Source organism: Malaya genurostris, chromosome 3 (genome assembly GCF_030247185.1).
Source record: "Malaya genurostris strain Urasoe2022 chromosome 3, Malgen_1.1, whole genome shotgun sequence".
NCBI classification, from domain to species: domain Eukaryota; kingdom Metazoa; phylum Arthropoda; class Insecta; order Diptera; family Culicidae; genus Malaya; species Malaya genurostris.
Genome location: NC_080572.1, coordinates 171,290,191 through 171,304,140, shown reverse-complemented (window position 1 = coordinate 171,304,140; position 13,950 = coordinate 171,290,191). Strand labels below are relative to the sequence as shown.

Genomic DNA, 13,950 nt, shown 5'->3' with positions numbered 1-13,950 from the left:
AAAGTAACCGAAGCAAACTGAAAAACTATTTTGTTTTGGCTTAATCGTCAGGTCAGTATTTACCTAACCGAAAATAAATTGAGGTTATTTATACTCAACATATATGTTGATTCAAAGTGATATTTTAGATTGAACTGATTTGAAATATGTATCATCCAACAAGCTGAATTTTGATTGGTACAACTTTGAATATGATTTAAAAAAAAAAACATTTTTTTTTGGTGTAATCAAACAATTTTGATCTTACAACAATAATAATACAACTTTTAATTTTGATACAATAAATATTTTACTTTGATTTCAATAATACAATTAGTGGTTTTAAACTAGTCCTCTGTGTAGAAAACTTGAATCGAGTTTGCAGTCTTTTTCAACCCTGCTTAAAGATACTATAGATTTTTTTACCTGGCATATCTGCCGACTGACAACTCATAAAATTAGCTGTTAAGCTGCCCTTACACGAGACAATATTATTGTCAATACAAGGAGTATTGACAATACTTTTGATCGTGTAATGGAAACTTCATTGGATTGACGAAAATATTGTCAAAAAATCAAAACTGCTCATCAATCCGACAGTACTTTCTCTCCAGAGAAGAAACTATCAAATATGTGCAATGAACTCTCCTCTCAATGTTTCAATGTTCAGTTGCAATATTTGAAGCTTCAAACGCTTGATTTGTTCGAAAAATGCGGACTCAAGTTACCAAGTCAATTGGATTGACGGTATTGACAATACTTTGGATTGACAATAATATTTTCACGTGTAAGGGCCGCTTTAAGTCGTCCACACACAGTGCAGTCAACTGTTTTTTTTTCCAAAAATCTGTATTTGGCGGAAAAATCTATCTGTACCAATATCTTTCTCGAAAAATCAAACATCGATTTAGTGCGGAAACTTATTTTGCTACCAAAGAAAAAAAGACCTGGTTTACCCCTTTGGAATCCAACACAAAAACTGAAAATCGGTATTTATCTGTAGGAAAATTGAAATATCGGTATTTTGAGAGAGCATATCTGTATTCCTGTATCGAGTCCAAAAATCGGTATAAATACCGAGAAATCAGTATAGTTGGCAGCGCTGTCTACACACCATAGCGTGCAACACCACAAAGACCAAAATTTGCTGATTCAAAGTTTTCGCTGCATCGAATAGTTGTTTGATGTCGAAACAATACTCTATTCCAAAATGAATACTTCAATAAAGGTAAAATTATAACAATTCAATTCATCACATTCTTAAACCTCTAAGATTTAGATCGGAATAATTGGCGGCTCCGGCTTGGATGACAGTCAAATAATCGAAGCTCGTTCTGAGAAAGTTGTAACCACCTATTTTGGAAATCCATCGGATGTTCTGATTGAAGGAAAAATAGCTGGAGTGGACTGCGTTCTTTTAGCTCGTCATGGCCGGAATCACTCAATTATGCCTTCAAACGTCAACTATCGTGCGAATATTTGGGCAATGAAATCCCTAGGATGTACACATTTAATTGTATCTACGGCAACTGGCTCATTGCAAGAACACATCCGCCCAGGTGACATAGTTATTCCAGATAATTTCATTGACCGCACAACAAAACGAGCTCAAACATTCTACGATGGAAATGAGCTTCTGGTTGGAGTTTGTCACATACCGATGGAGCCGGTATTCTGTAGTCGCACACGCGAAGTACTAATTGAAACGGCCAAAGAATTAGGAATCGGAGTTCATGATAAGGGCACTGTAGTAACCATTGAAGGACCGCGATTCTCGAGTAAAGGCGAGAGCAAGCTCTTCCGTCAGTGGGGTGCCGATCTAGTAAACATGACATTAGTGCCCGAAGTAGTTCTAGCTAAAGAAGCTGGACTTTGTTATGCAGCTATTGCAATGGCCACTGATTATGACTGCTGGAGAGATTGCGGCGATATAGTAAACGTAGCGGATGTAATGTCCACTTTCAAGAAAAATGTTACAAAAGTTACGGAATTGATAACAACAGTAATTCCAAAAATTGCTGCAATCGATTGGACTGAAACTATCGAAGATTTGAAAAATGTTGTCAACGGTAGTATAATGCTACCGCATTCAGAATGAGCTGTTCGAGAGAAAAATTGAAAACTATTTGTCAATAAGACGAACTACTATTAGAATAACTATGGTGTCATATTAATTTTGAACCTAGTCAATCCATTTAAATTATCGATAAAATAATGAGAGGATCTTTGATATTGAATGAAATGAAATAAAAAAAAGTCCAAACCAAATAAGTTTCACCATTTTCTTCGGGTTTTCGGATAATTCACACATTTAGTAAAACAGTACAAAATACAACCGCATATAATAAAAAAATTGAACGCTTAGCTCATAACCCTTCCAAATGCAGTTTAATTAGTTTCTTCTGTGGTAGATCTACTGAGTCGTGCATTTTCGTCACGATTCCTGTCGATACCGTTTTACCATTTTCACGAATTGTGAATGTTTGGCCACATGACATTACCATTTTACGCAGTAAAGTTAACCGGATTGCTCCATGATCACCTGGCATCAGCATTTCTTGACCAATGAGGTCTACACGACAAGGCACATTCCACGTTTTGCTGAATAATTGTTGAATGTATTTCGAAGTAAGCGGTTTCGATCGTCCTCCTTCATTTTTGGCAAGTAGATACATTGTACCATCAAAATGATTTGAAATTCTTTCACTTCCTGCTGCACATAAAAGCATCCCTCGTTGTACCGTAGAAATTTTAACATTTCTCAACAAGACACCAATGTTGTCACCAGCCTTTGCACGACCAACATCTTTTTGAAACACTTGGAGTCCTCCAATGGTCGTTTTAATCTGCTCATCGAATCCCAACAGTTCTGCTTCATCGTTCTTTCGTAAAGATCCTCTTGCGAGAGTTCCCACAACAACCGTGCCTCTCCCAGGTACCGTGAACGAATTGTCAATGGGTAACAGAAAAGGAGATGTAAATTCTCTCGTGGGAATCGGGAAATATCTATCAATAGTATCCAAAAGTCGTTGTATCGATGGCTCTCCCAGTTCCGATTGATCTCCTTGCAAAGCAAGAAGTGCAGATCCGATCACCACAGGGCTGTCTGAGCCGTCAAACCCAAAATCGCTTAACAGTTCTCGTAATTCTATCTCAACCAACTCAATTACCTCGTCATCAACCTGATCGGCTTTATTGATAAAAACTACAATTTTTTCTATCCCAACCTGTCGTGCCAGTAGCAAATGCTCTCTTGTTTGAGGCATCTGTCCATCCGTAGCAGCAACTACTAATATCGCACCATCCATTTGAGAAGCACCAGATATCATGTTTTTCACATAATCAGCATGCCCTGGACAATCGGTATGAGCGTAATGCCTTTTTTCGGTGCTGTAACCGACATGCGCCGCATTGATTGTAATTCCTCGAGCCTTTTCCTCAGGTGCTCTATCTATTTGATCATATGGTACATAATTTGCTCGACCATCTTTCGATAGTACTTTCGTGATTGCGGCCGTCAAAGTTGTTTTTCCATGATCGACGTGTCCTATTGTTCCAACATTGCAGTGTTCAACCGGCTTTACTTCCGACGAAAAAACTCGTCGGTTGAAGGATGAATATGGATTTATTCCAATATGAATTCGGTTAGATGAAATAGTAGGAAATGATTGTTTTCTTAAATGCCTAATGGTAAGAGTAAACAATTCCACTCTAAACCTAATATGCAAGCACGGAGCTAGCATCATCTTTTTGTTAAGATTCAATCTTGAACATTGAACAATGTTTTTACATAATGTTGTAGAATTTTTATTAGCGGCCCTTACGTCTTACACGATAATTAAAACTGTACAAATTGGGAACGTCACCACTCATAGTACACGCTTATAAAAAGTTACTTAGAGTTTGAATACTAGCTACTCATTTTCAAATGATACTTGGAAAACTACAAAAATTGAGTAGTTACCATCAATGATAATGAATAACTCTTACTCTAATACCGTTTTCGTTTTTGAACCTACGCGCGGGCGACTCCGACTAAAACGAACACGTGGTACTCTAAACAACAACTCATAAAAAAGAAAAAATAAACAAACTCGCATGGATGTCGGGGTGCGACCCGAGAAAATGTTCAGAGCGAAACAACGCGGTTGGAGTCCCATTTAGAGCGACCCCAGGTTGCTAAAACGAACATCTCCAAAATTGTTTGGGTGACTCTGGGCCAGCTCTCGGGATGCTCTGATCAATAAACGAAAACGATATAAATTTAAGTTTACGTTAGAAATCGTTTTTTGGTTACTATTCGAGAGATCAGTCTAAAAGTCGTAATAACTAACCATATGTAGCAACAGGCGTAATTTTTGTTGGTGGGATCGCGATTTTTTATTTAGTTGTTCATCTGTGTTTGTCAAGCGGTTTTGTGTCTGCAAAACCGGAATGATAAACTCTTGGTTGTGTCATCGACGCAGATATTGTAACCAGGAGTGCTCCGTATTTTGCTTCAGAATGGAAACTAATATCACAGACTAACAGACATGACAGTATGAGTAAATTATTATAAAAATAATTTTTCGTGATGCACTAGTTCCACCTATATTGTACTGCGCGAACTGTTTACTATCTGTACACCCCTTGTGTTATGTTAAAGTTTTTTTACTAGTTGGTTTCCCCTCGTTTGTCAACACCGATCAGCTGCTTGCAGGAATGCCTGATTTCATCAAAATATTTGAGAATGAATCTTCACAATAAATTATTGGATTACGTTGATAATATATTTAACTTTTTCGCGATGTTGGAAGGTAACCATTTATTTGACTCAACGTTGTTCATCTAGACTATTTTTATTGTGTTGGTAGTTTTCACCCGAAATTAAGTGGCGGCAGACCAGAAGCAAATAAATATTGTAACAAAACGGGTTCGATTTTGTATTGCGTTGGAGGATGAGAAGTAGGCACAATTATGTATATAGTTTTGGCAATATGTATTAAATCTGTATCCTGCATGGACGTATACAAATCAATACATTACAGGTAATTCTGTATGAATGGCAACTCTGTTGGTAAATGAAAAAAATAAACAGTCTAGATGACAGACAGGATGTTTTTGATAGGGTAACGTGGCGCCATTATGACACATGTGAGTACTGTCCCAAATAAAGGAATATTCGAAATGACCGTTAAAATGATTGAAGAATCTAATTTGAGTGTCCTGTCTGTTAGTATGTGCTAATATGCTGAAGCCCACACCCACATTATCGAAATGACGGAATGAGCAATGAATTCTTACTCGACTGCATGATTTTTTAGTGCTCGATCGGTTCAGTGCTAGAATTTTCGCCTGAGTTAGCTGCTCGATCAACCTGATTGACAGTGACATTATAAATGTCATTGAATATTCGCTCATTTTATGAATGTGTTAGTGTGAAATTTAAGCGACTTAAGCCATTTCACTACACTCCAGCTAGAGGAATGGATGATGCTGACTAAGGTAGGCCGTTTTGTTAATTTCCAGCGAATTTCAATAGTTTATGTTGGGATTCTAAGAAGAACTGGTTATTTACTAGTTCTGTATATCCGAAAAACATGAAGATTTAAATTTGTATATTCAGTTATATAATGTTTTCGTTTAAAAATAAACTGAAAATCAGCACGAAAACGTGCAAAATCAGGAAAGAAGAAGACGAATTGACAATTCAGTCCGCATCTTCTCACTCAATTCCGAATGATTTCCGAATCAACCGGTTGTAGGCGAACCGGTTCATTCGGAATCGGTTGTTGCACTGGAGTTGGAATTGATTCGGAATCCATTATGATTTCCACATGAAATTCCGAATGAAAATTTCTCGTCGATTCGGAATCCATTCGGATCTGATAATGTGGGCATTATCAGATCCGAATCAATTCTGGAAATCATAATGGATTCCGAATCAATTCCAACTCCAGTGCAACAACCGATTCCGAATGAACCGGTTCGCCTACAACCGGTTGATTCGGAAATCATTCGGAATTGAGTGAGAAGATGCGGACTGAATTGTCAATTCGTCTTCTTCTTCTTCTTTCCTGATTTTGCACATTTTCGTGCTGGTTTTCAGTTTATTTTTAAACGAAAACATTATATAACTGAATATACAAATTTAAATCTTCATGTTTTTCGGATATACAGAACCAGTAAATAACCAGTTCTTCTTAGAATCGAATCCCAACATAAACTATTGAAATTCGCTGGAAATTAACAAAACGGCCTACCTTAGTCAGCATCATCCATTCCTCTAGCTGGAGTGTAGTGAAATGGCTTAAGTCGCTTAAATTTCACACTAACACATTCATAAAATGAGCGAATATTCAATGACATTTATAATGTCACTGTCAATCAGGATAATTGAGCAGCCAACTCAGGCGAAAATTCTAGCACTGAACCGATCGAGCACTAAAAAATCATGCAGTCGAGTAAGAATTCATTGCTCATTCCCTCTCAGCAGGCCGTTCAATTTTGTTGATTTTTGAGCGCTTGTTGAACGATATATTGCACGAAATATTCGTTCAATTTGCTGGAACGGTTTGTTGTTGTTTTTTCTCTTGCAAAAATAGTGTGAAAATTAAGTGTTACCTTTACATAGAAAGAAAATTTGTTGTTATTCTACGTGAAGTAGATGTATTGTGCAGGTATGTATTGATAGTTTAAACAAATGAGTGGAGAAAACTTCAGAAATTCTGCAGTAAAACTAGTCCAACTCCTCATGTTAAAAATGGCTCAACAATGGACCTCTGTCTGCCGGGTTTGTTGAACGAAAAAAATGGCATTCGGTTCAACGGTCTGTTTCAAAATCGGCAAACGAAGGACCCGTGTTGGCCTCCCGTTGAACAATTGATTGGACTTTCATTGGACCAATGATCCAACGTATTGGACCAATGAAGGACCACCGTTGAACGTTTTTTTCTAAGTGGGTTCCGTCATTTCGATAATGTGGGAGTGTGTCATTACACACTAAACTTCGGTAATTTTTCCATCTTTTGACGAGTTTAGAACAGCCGAACTACCGAACATTTTCATTCTACTGATATATCAGCACAAATAAACATATGTTGACAGCAGTACTTCAAGGTACCGCTGTGATAAAAGTTTATTTTTACTGAAAAAATCAGCTATCGAGGTTTGAACAGCTGAGCTTGGTAATCCAATTTAAGTGTGTAATGAGGAATAAGTGTCTTATTGGTGCCTGAGCATTTCTGTTAAGCTGCGATTAACACACTACTCCAAGTGACCGCCATTTGATATGATATCTAGAAGTTAGAAATCAATTGTAAACGGAATAATAAAAAGAACACAGTACCCAAGCAACCAAAAATTACGCAGTATCTTCAATGATCCACTTCCAAGTTTTCAAAAAGTTCAACTTTAAGTTCCGCGTGAACTTTCTCGCTACTTAATAGTGCAAGTGAAACTTTTGGCAACTTCAAGTGTTTAATAGTTTCATTGGCAGCTTGGAAGAACGGAATAAGTTCCACAAGGAACTTTCAGCAACTTGAAAGTACGATAGTTCCTAATGGTACCCTTTTCAACTTGGGAGTTCTCGACGATACATTTACAGATTTTAAGACGAATATAATATTTTTTATCGGATTAAAGTTTTCCAAACGAATTTTTTGAATTCAGGCGTAATGCAATGTGTGTCGCTATTGACAATACATTAAATTTAAAAAAAATATGCAAAATATTATCAAACGGGACTTGAACTCAGAAACCTTATGTCGCAATTGCAGCGCGCAACCAACACGCTATTTGAACATCTCTGCGACGACAGTGTAATATTAACTCATATTGAATAGCTACCACTTGTCAAACAGAAAGATTGATTGTTGTTGCTTTGTGCGCTTTTATTGTTGCCTATAAAATGGATTATTGCAAAGTGATTAAAAAAAAGTAATATTCTATTATCGCCGCAAAAGGTTACTAGCTAAGTGGACGCAAGAGAACAAGTTTTTGTTTGCATGTATGTTGAAAAAGATAATATTTTTTCTGTCAATTAATATTTAGTATTCCATAGAATCTCTTCCAAACAATCAAATGTCGAGAATTACGGAGGAAATGATTAACAATTCTACTCCAAATGTGAAAGACGTAACTCAAGATTACAATGTCCCATACAGTCCATCAAAAAATGTTAGATCAGTAACCGTGAACCAGTGAACTTAGTAATAATGCACTTTTGTTGACTCTTCGTTAATAAGCGTCGATAAACATTGTAAAATGACGGTAAAATTCCATAGCAACAACACAAGTTTGGAAGGTTGTAAACATACCGCACACAATATGTTGTTACTTCCATTCACTTAATGCCTCATTAGATCAGAATATAACAAATCAAACAGATTCTTAGTAATTATTCTAATTGATTCTTTCTTTCCTTTATTAACATCCACTCGATATGCCGCAAAATACTGCGATTTCATTCATATTTCAACTTAAGATTAATTCTACATAAACAAACATTGTCATAGTTACGACGCATGTAGCGATTCGACGCTTGTTGTTTTGTTTCAAATAATACTTGTACTGCAACTGACGGTGAACCGATTTCATCGAGAGGTCCAATTGGAATGGTATATGAAAAATCATAGACTATTCCATCTTGAGTTTATCTTTGATATTAATAATTTATAACAACCTTATTCAAATCGTTTGGACAAACGGTTCCTGTTTTCGTAAAAAAAAGCACTTGCGCTTTTTACGCTCCCGCTGCTAGGTAATGTTTTGTTTGTTCATATTTTAGAGGTTCCTTGGTAACCTGTACATAGAAACCAGAACAGTGTTGCTCGAAAAAATTATTTTTATCATGAGCAAGGGGTCTTTCGATATTCTATAACTGATGGTAATCCATTAACAGACAGTTTTAAAACCCGATTTTTCTTCGGAGTGTCTGGTCGTGTCGTCGCCTGAACTGTCAATTGTTGCCGAACTTATCAGCAGCAATTTTGCTGTTAGTTTGGAAAAGCGATCGGGATCGAATCATGGATTTACGAGTCATCAGCAATCGAGTGTAGAAAAGATTTTGCTTTATTATTGCACGAAAAACTTATCACTAAAGCCAAGTTTGGGTAATGAGTGTATTTTAATAATGCTCACTTGAATTGAAAAAAAAATTAAATCCCGGAAAAAGATATCACGAATAAAAACATTGGTTTCTAGTGCTCATCCTACCTGTAAATAAACAAATATTCAAAAGTATATAAAAAAAGAACATTTTGATTCCACTTAGCTTGTCACGTAATACTGAAATCTCTTTCATTCGTCAAATTCGTATGTATTTTCAGCTCCATGAGAAATGGCGACGTCCGGTGCTGTACAAAATCGATAGATGACAAGTGTCGCGCCGAATTTCAGTAAAAGCTAACACACTGTTCGAAATCTCGGCAAACGGATTTGCTGATATCGGTATATTTGTTGTTTACGAACAACTTCAGCAACATATTATACCAAACTTCGGCAATATAATCACAGACTAACAGACAGGACACTCAAATTAGATTCTTCAATCATTTTAACGGTCTTTTCGAATATTCCTTTATTTGGGACAGTACTCACATGTGTCATGATGGCGCCTCGTTACCCTATCAAAAACATCCTGTCTGTCATCTAGACTGTGTTTATTTTTTTCATTTACCAACAGAGTTGCCATTTATACAGAATTACCTGTAATGTATTGATTTGTATACGTCCATGCGAATTTCATGCAGGATACAGATTTAATACATATGGCCAAAACTATATACATAATTGTGCCTATTTCTCATCCTCCAACGCAAGACAAAATCGAACCCGTTTTGTTACAATATTTACTTGCTTCTGGTCTGCCGCCACTTAATTTCTGGTGAAAACTACCGACACAATAAAAAATAGTCTAGATGAACAACGTTGAGTCAAATAAATGGTTACCTTCCAACATCGCGAAAAAGTTAAATATATTATCAACGTAATCCAATAATTTATTGTGACGATTCATTTTCAAATATTTTGATGAAATCAGGCATCCCTGCAAGCAGCTGATCGGTGTTGACAAACGAGGGGAAACCAACTAGTAAAAAAACTTTTACATAACACAAGGGGTGTACAGATAGTAAATAGTTCGCGCAGTACAATATAGGTGGAACTAGTGCATCACGAAAAATTATTTTTTATAAGAATTTACTCATACTGTCATGTCTGTTAGTCTGTGATATAATGTGCTTTACCGAGATATCAGAACTTTACAATAACAAATTTCGGCAATGAGCATGTGAATTACTGAACAATCAGTAAAATTTCGAGGTTGCCGATCTAATTCGGCATTTCATTATGCCGAGCTCGAGAATCAGATTTGAGTGTGTGGGTGTTCTACTCGTAGATCTTAAAAAGATCACCCCACATGAAATAAAACAGCGTTGCGAACAACGTAAATAAAAAAATGAACTCATCTAATTCTAAGTAATATTTCCTAATCCCGTCAATCCACTTTTAATGTTTTTAATCTCTGCTAAACTTTTCTAATCTCGGTAATGTAAATCACCACTCAACAAACTGAAATTTGGGTAATAAATTAATCGGTATTTCTCTTCTTTTGCGTAATGTGCCGAAAAATTACTAAAATTCTCATTACTTTTAATGCACTGTATACAAGAAGCAAGTTCGAATGTCATGCTAATGTCAAATTGTCAACTTTATGTTGCAAAATCGTTAAAACAAAAAGTGTAAACAGTTCGTAGGCGAATATCATTTTATGTAGAAATACCTAATATTTTTTAACGTCATAACCATTTATTATCATAATATATTCGAAATTTTGATTGTAGTACAATCGCCTCAATTTAGATTTAATACGAGGCACTAAAATAGGAATTGAATTCATCATGACTGATCCTACTTTCATAGAAATCAATGAAATTAAAGGTTTTATTACTTTTTTACAAAACGTAAGTATGTTATTATAAATCATATGTATTGTGATTTGATTGTTAGCTTTTAAGAATCAGGTTTAACAATAGATAAATGAAAGAATAACTTGAGTTCAACAACTAGTTCTAAATTATTCAATTTTACGGAATAAAATTCAATAATGTAACTACTACAATAATAAAAATTAATCGTAAGGCATTGAACATGATCAATCTATTGTTTGCAGATCGATTGGTTTGATCCATGGCTCCTTGGATTAATAGCATTTCACATTTGCATCACATCAACTGCATTGCTAACGAGGAATTGTGGAAACTTTCAAGTGTTTTTGTTTCTGGTTTTATGTAAGTAAACTAATAGCGCTTTCGTTTATTACACTACACTACACCGGTGTAGCACCGACTACACTCGTTTGAATTTGAGTGTATTCCAGGCATCCTTTTTTGCTTTGCACCAGTGTAGCCCCATTGTAAAAATAACGAAATTTGATCTCTACGCTGATATGTGATTCATGACTGAATTTTCGCACAGTGCTCCTGGTGTATTTTTCGGAGAGTATCAATGAGTATGCTGCCATTAATTGGAGAATATTTTCGAAGCAACAATATTTTGATGACAAAGGTCTATTCATATCAATAGTGTTTTCGGTGCCTATTCTCTTGAATTGCATGTTGATGGTGGCAAGTATTTTATTTATGCTGGATGATCAAGCTTTATTTCTAATTTATTTAACAATTTCAGGGAAGCTGGTTATATCAGTCCACACAGTTGATGACTCGTCTTAAAACGGCCCAGTTACGACAACAGATTCGTCAGTCGAATAGTCGCCATAGGATAAAATTGGATAAGGAAGAATGAAAACACATACGCATTTTGTGCTATTTTCATTGAAATCGTGTACTGAAGTTTTATAGAAATATGTCATAAAACAGCAATTATTAGAAAGCGATGTTTTATGATAAAATATGGCAGGGTTCACATCACTTCTAAAATTTAGATGATTGACAATGCAGACCGTAGAGCAGACTTGGGTGTGCCGATTTAAATTGCATTCAAACACATTACTGATGATACGATTGATATTCCATCGATTGTTAATTTTGTATGGCATAGTTGTCACTTTTCATACTGGCCATAACTTTGTATAAAGATTGTTTGGCATAACGAAAAATCAGAAGATCACAACTGCGATATTTAGACTTTTGTGATATTCTAGATGTTCCTGGTATACGTGGTATATGGAGAGATTGGACCGTCGAATAGCAACAAAGGAACTATTGGTATCACAAAAGGTAAAGCAAGTCATGTTTTGTCGTTTTTAGAGACTTGATCGATTGTCTTGTAGCATTTTCTAAAAAAATCCCTATTCACCTTGTGGTGGTGTGATAATGCCTTTTTCTTGTCATTAAATATATTGCAATAATACATTTGAACTTGATTTTTGGTCAATTTCTGGAAAACTTTGCGAATAGTGAAAACATCGATCTTTACTGGTATGATATCTCCGGAACCGAAATCTACAACCATTTAATTTTCGAACTTGATTTACGATCCAAGAGTAGTTTGAAACGAGCCTACGTTTGTGGAAATCGGTTCAGCTCATCGAAGATGAGGAAATTGGGTGGAGAAAAATCTTTGAAAAGTGCACGCATATATTGTTTCGCCGAGCTGAGTCGAATAGAGTATAACACTAGGAGTTTTGGGACTATGATCAAAAGTCGGATTTTCTAGCAATTCTGAAAGTCTTTCCGGCAACGAAAGATTTTGTTGAAATTTGTAGTTAACACTACAATCAGAAACAAATATTTGAGAAATGTGGAAATAGAATAATTAAACAAAAGCGCAATTATTTCGCCACCGTACCAAACGGAGGATTACCGGCAGATCTATGTTTACTCCACTGTCTATATTGTATTCATCAAACATACTTAGCATTCTAGGAGATATAAAAATGTGCTAGAATTGTAAGGTGTTGAAGTGTTTTACTTTTAGAAACTAATGTCAACAAACAGCGGTGTGTCATGTAGAACATGAATGTTAATATAATAACGCACCCACGCTTCGTTAGGTAATTTGCTCATTCGAACTACTTTGCAACAGATGAATTTTTATTCTATCTTTTTCTCCTGAAGAAAAGAAATGGAAAAAATGAACTGATTTAATAGAAGTTTTTTTTGCTGTATACAAACTCTGATAATGACTAAATTGATTGAAACAGTCATATATTAATATACAAACTTACTATATTCGTTAAGAAGTTTTGTATAACTCATTTTATAGAAGAATACGTTAAAATACAGCAACTAAAACAATATTTCAGATCATCATTTGTAGTCTGATGCTGCATACAGGTATATATATATATATATATATATATATATATATATATATATATATATATATATATATATATATATATATATATATATATATATATATATATATATATATATATATATATATATATATATATATATATATATATATATATATATATATAGAGATATAAGTTCTTAGATGTTTGCAGATATCCAGAAAAAAAGACGTTTAATAAACAATAATAGGCTAAGTCGGCCGACTAACTTCTTTGGTAGGTGATGACCTCCTTTCCAAATAATAAGCAAACATTTCACTATTGTTTCAATGCTTATGTTGTTCGTAGATTGGTGTAGGACAAAAGAACTCATCAATAGTCTACCAAATGTCAAATAATCACATTCCATATATAATTGTATAAAATTGTAGCATTTTTGCACATTCTGTTTGATCGTTTATCATTAATGAATCAATGCAAATGATTCAGTTTGATAAATAATACTGATCATTGCGGGCGCGAGTTTAACAAATCAGAAATTTGAACGAATTTATGAAAGGACTGCGAGAAGGTCAAATGAATAGAATAAGCATACAGAATAAGTGACAGTTAAATACCAATGTTTCAGAAGTTTACAATAATGGATTGAAACTGGTTCTGTGCGAACTTTCTCGCTGCTTGAAAGCTGAACAAGTCAGTAAGTTATAATTTTATTTAACCCCGGTTTTAAC

At 35.2% G+C, this 13,950-nt stretch overlaps 3 protein-coding genes across 3 annotated transcripts; 2 read left to right on the top strand and 1 right to left on the bottom strand.

Annotated features, from left to right (window-relative positions):
* The first annotated feature begins 1,053 nt into the window (after positions 1-1,053).
* On the top strand, positions 1,054-2,250 carry LOC131437044 (S-methyl-5'-thioadenosine phosphorylase). Its single transcript, XM_058606090.1, has 2 exons — positions 1,054-1,207; positions 1,259-2,250. The coding sequence occupies exons 1-2, from the start codon at positions 1,190-1,192 to the stop codon at positions 2,075-2,077; spliced, it is 837 nt and encodes a 278-aa protein (XP_058462073.1). The 5' UTR covers positions 1,054-1,189; the 3' UTR covers positions 2,078-2,250.
* A 71-nt stretch (positions 2,251-2,321) lies between these two features.
* On the bottom strand, positions 2,322-3,818 carry LOC131437043 (elongation factor Tu). The gene has a single exon (XM_058606089.1). The coding sequence runs from the start codon at positions 3,723-3,725 to the stop codon at positions 2,346-2,348; it is 1,380 nt and encodes a 459-aa protein (XP_058462072.1). The 5' UTR covers positions 3,726-3,818; the 3' UTR covers positions 2,322-2,345.
* Positions 3,819-10,682: 6,864 nt separating this feature from the next.
* LOC131437759 (transmembrane protein 18) lies at positions 10,683-13,267 on the top strand. The gene is made up of 4 exons (XM_058607316.1): positions 10,683-10,922; positions 11,132-11,249; positions 11,437-11,585; positions 11,647-13,267. The coding sequence occupies exons 1-4, from the start codon at positions 10,860-10,862 to the stop codon at positions 11,761-11,763; spliced, it is 447 nt and encodes a 148-aa protein (XP_058463299.1). The 5' UTR covers positions 10,683-10,859; the 3' UTR covers positions 11,764-13,267.
* Positions 13,268-13,950: the final 683 nt, after the last annotated feature.

Coding starts and splice junctions, on each gene's coding strand:
- LOC131437759 (XM_058607316.1), top strand. CDS start 10,860: ATGACTGATCCTACTTTCATAGAAATCAATGAAATTAAAGGTTTTATT. Junction 10,923..11,131: donor TTATTACTTTTTTACAAAAC/GTAAGTATGTTA, acceptor TATTGTTTGCAG/ATCGATTGGTTTGATCCATG. Junction 11,586..11,646: donor TGAATTGCATGTTGATGGTG/GCAAGTATTTTA, acceptor TAACAATTTCAG/GGAAGCTGGTTATATCAGTC.
- LOC131437043 (XM_058606089.1), bottom strand. CDS start 3,725: ATGATGCTAGCTCCGTGCTTGCATATTAGGTTTAGAGTGGAATTGTTT.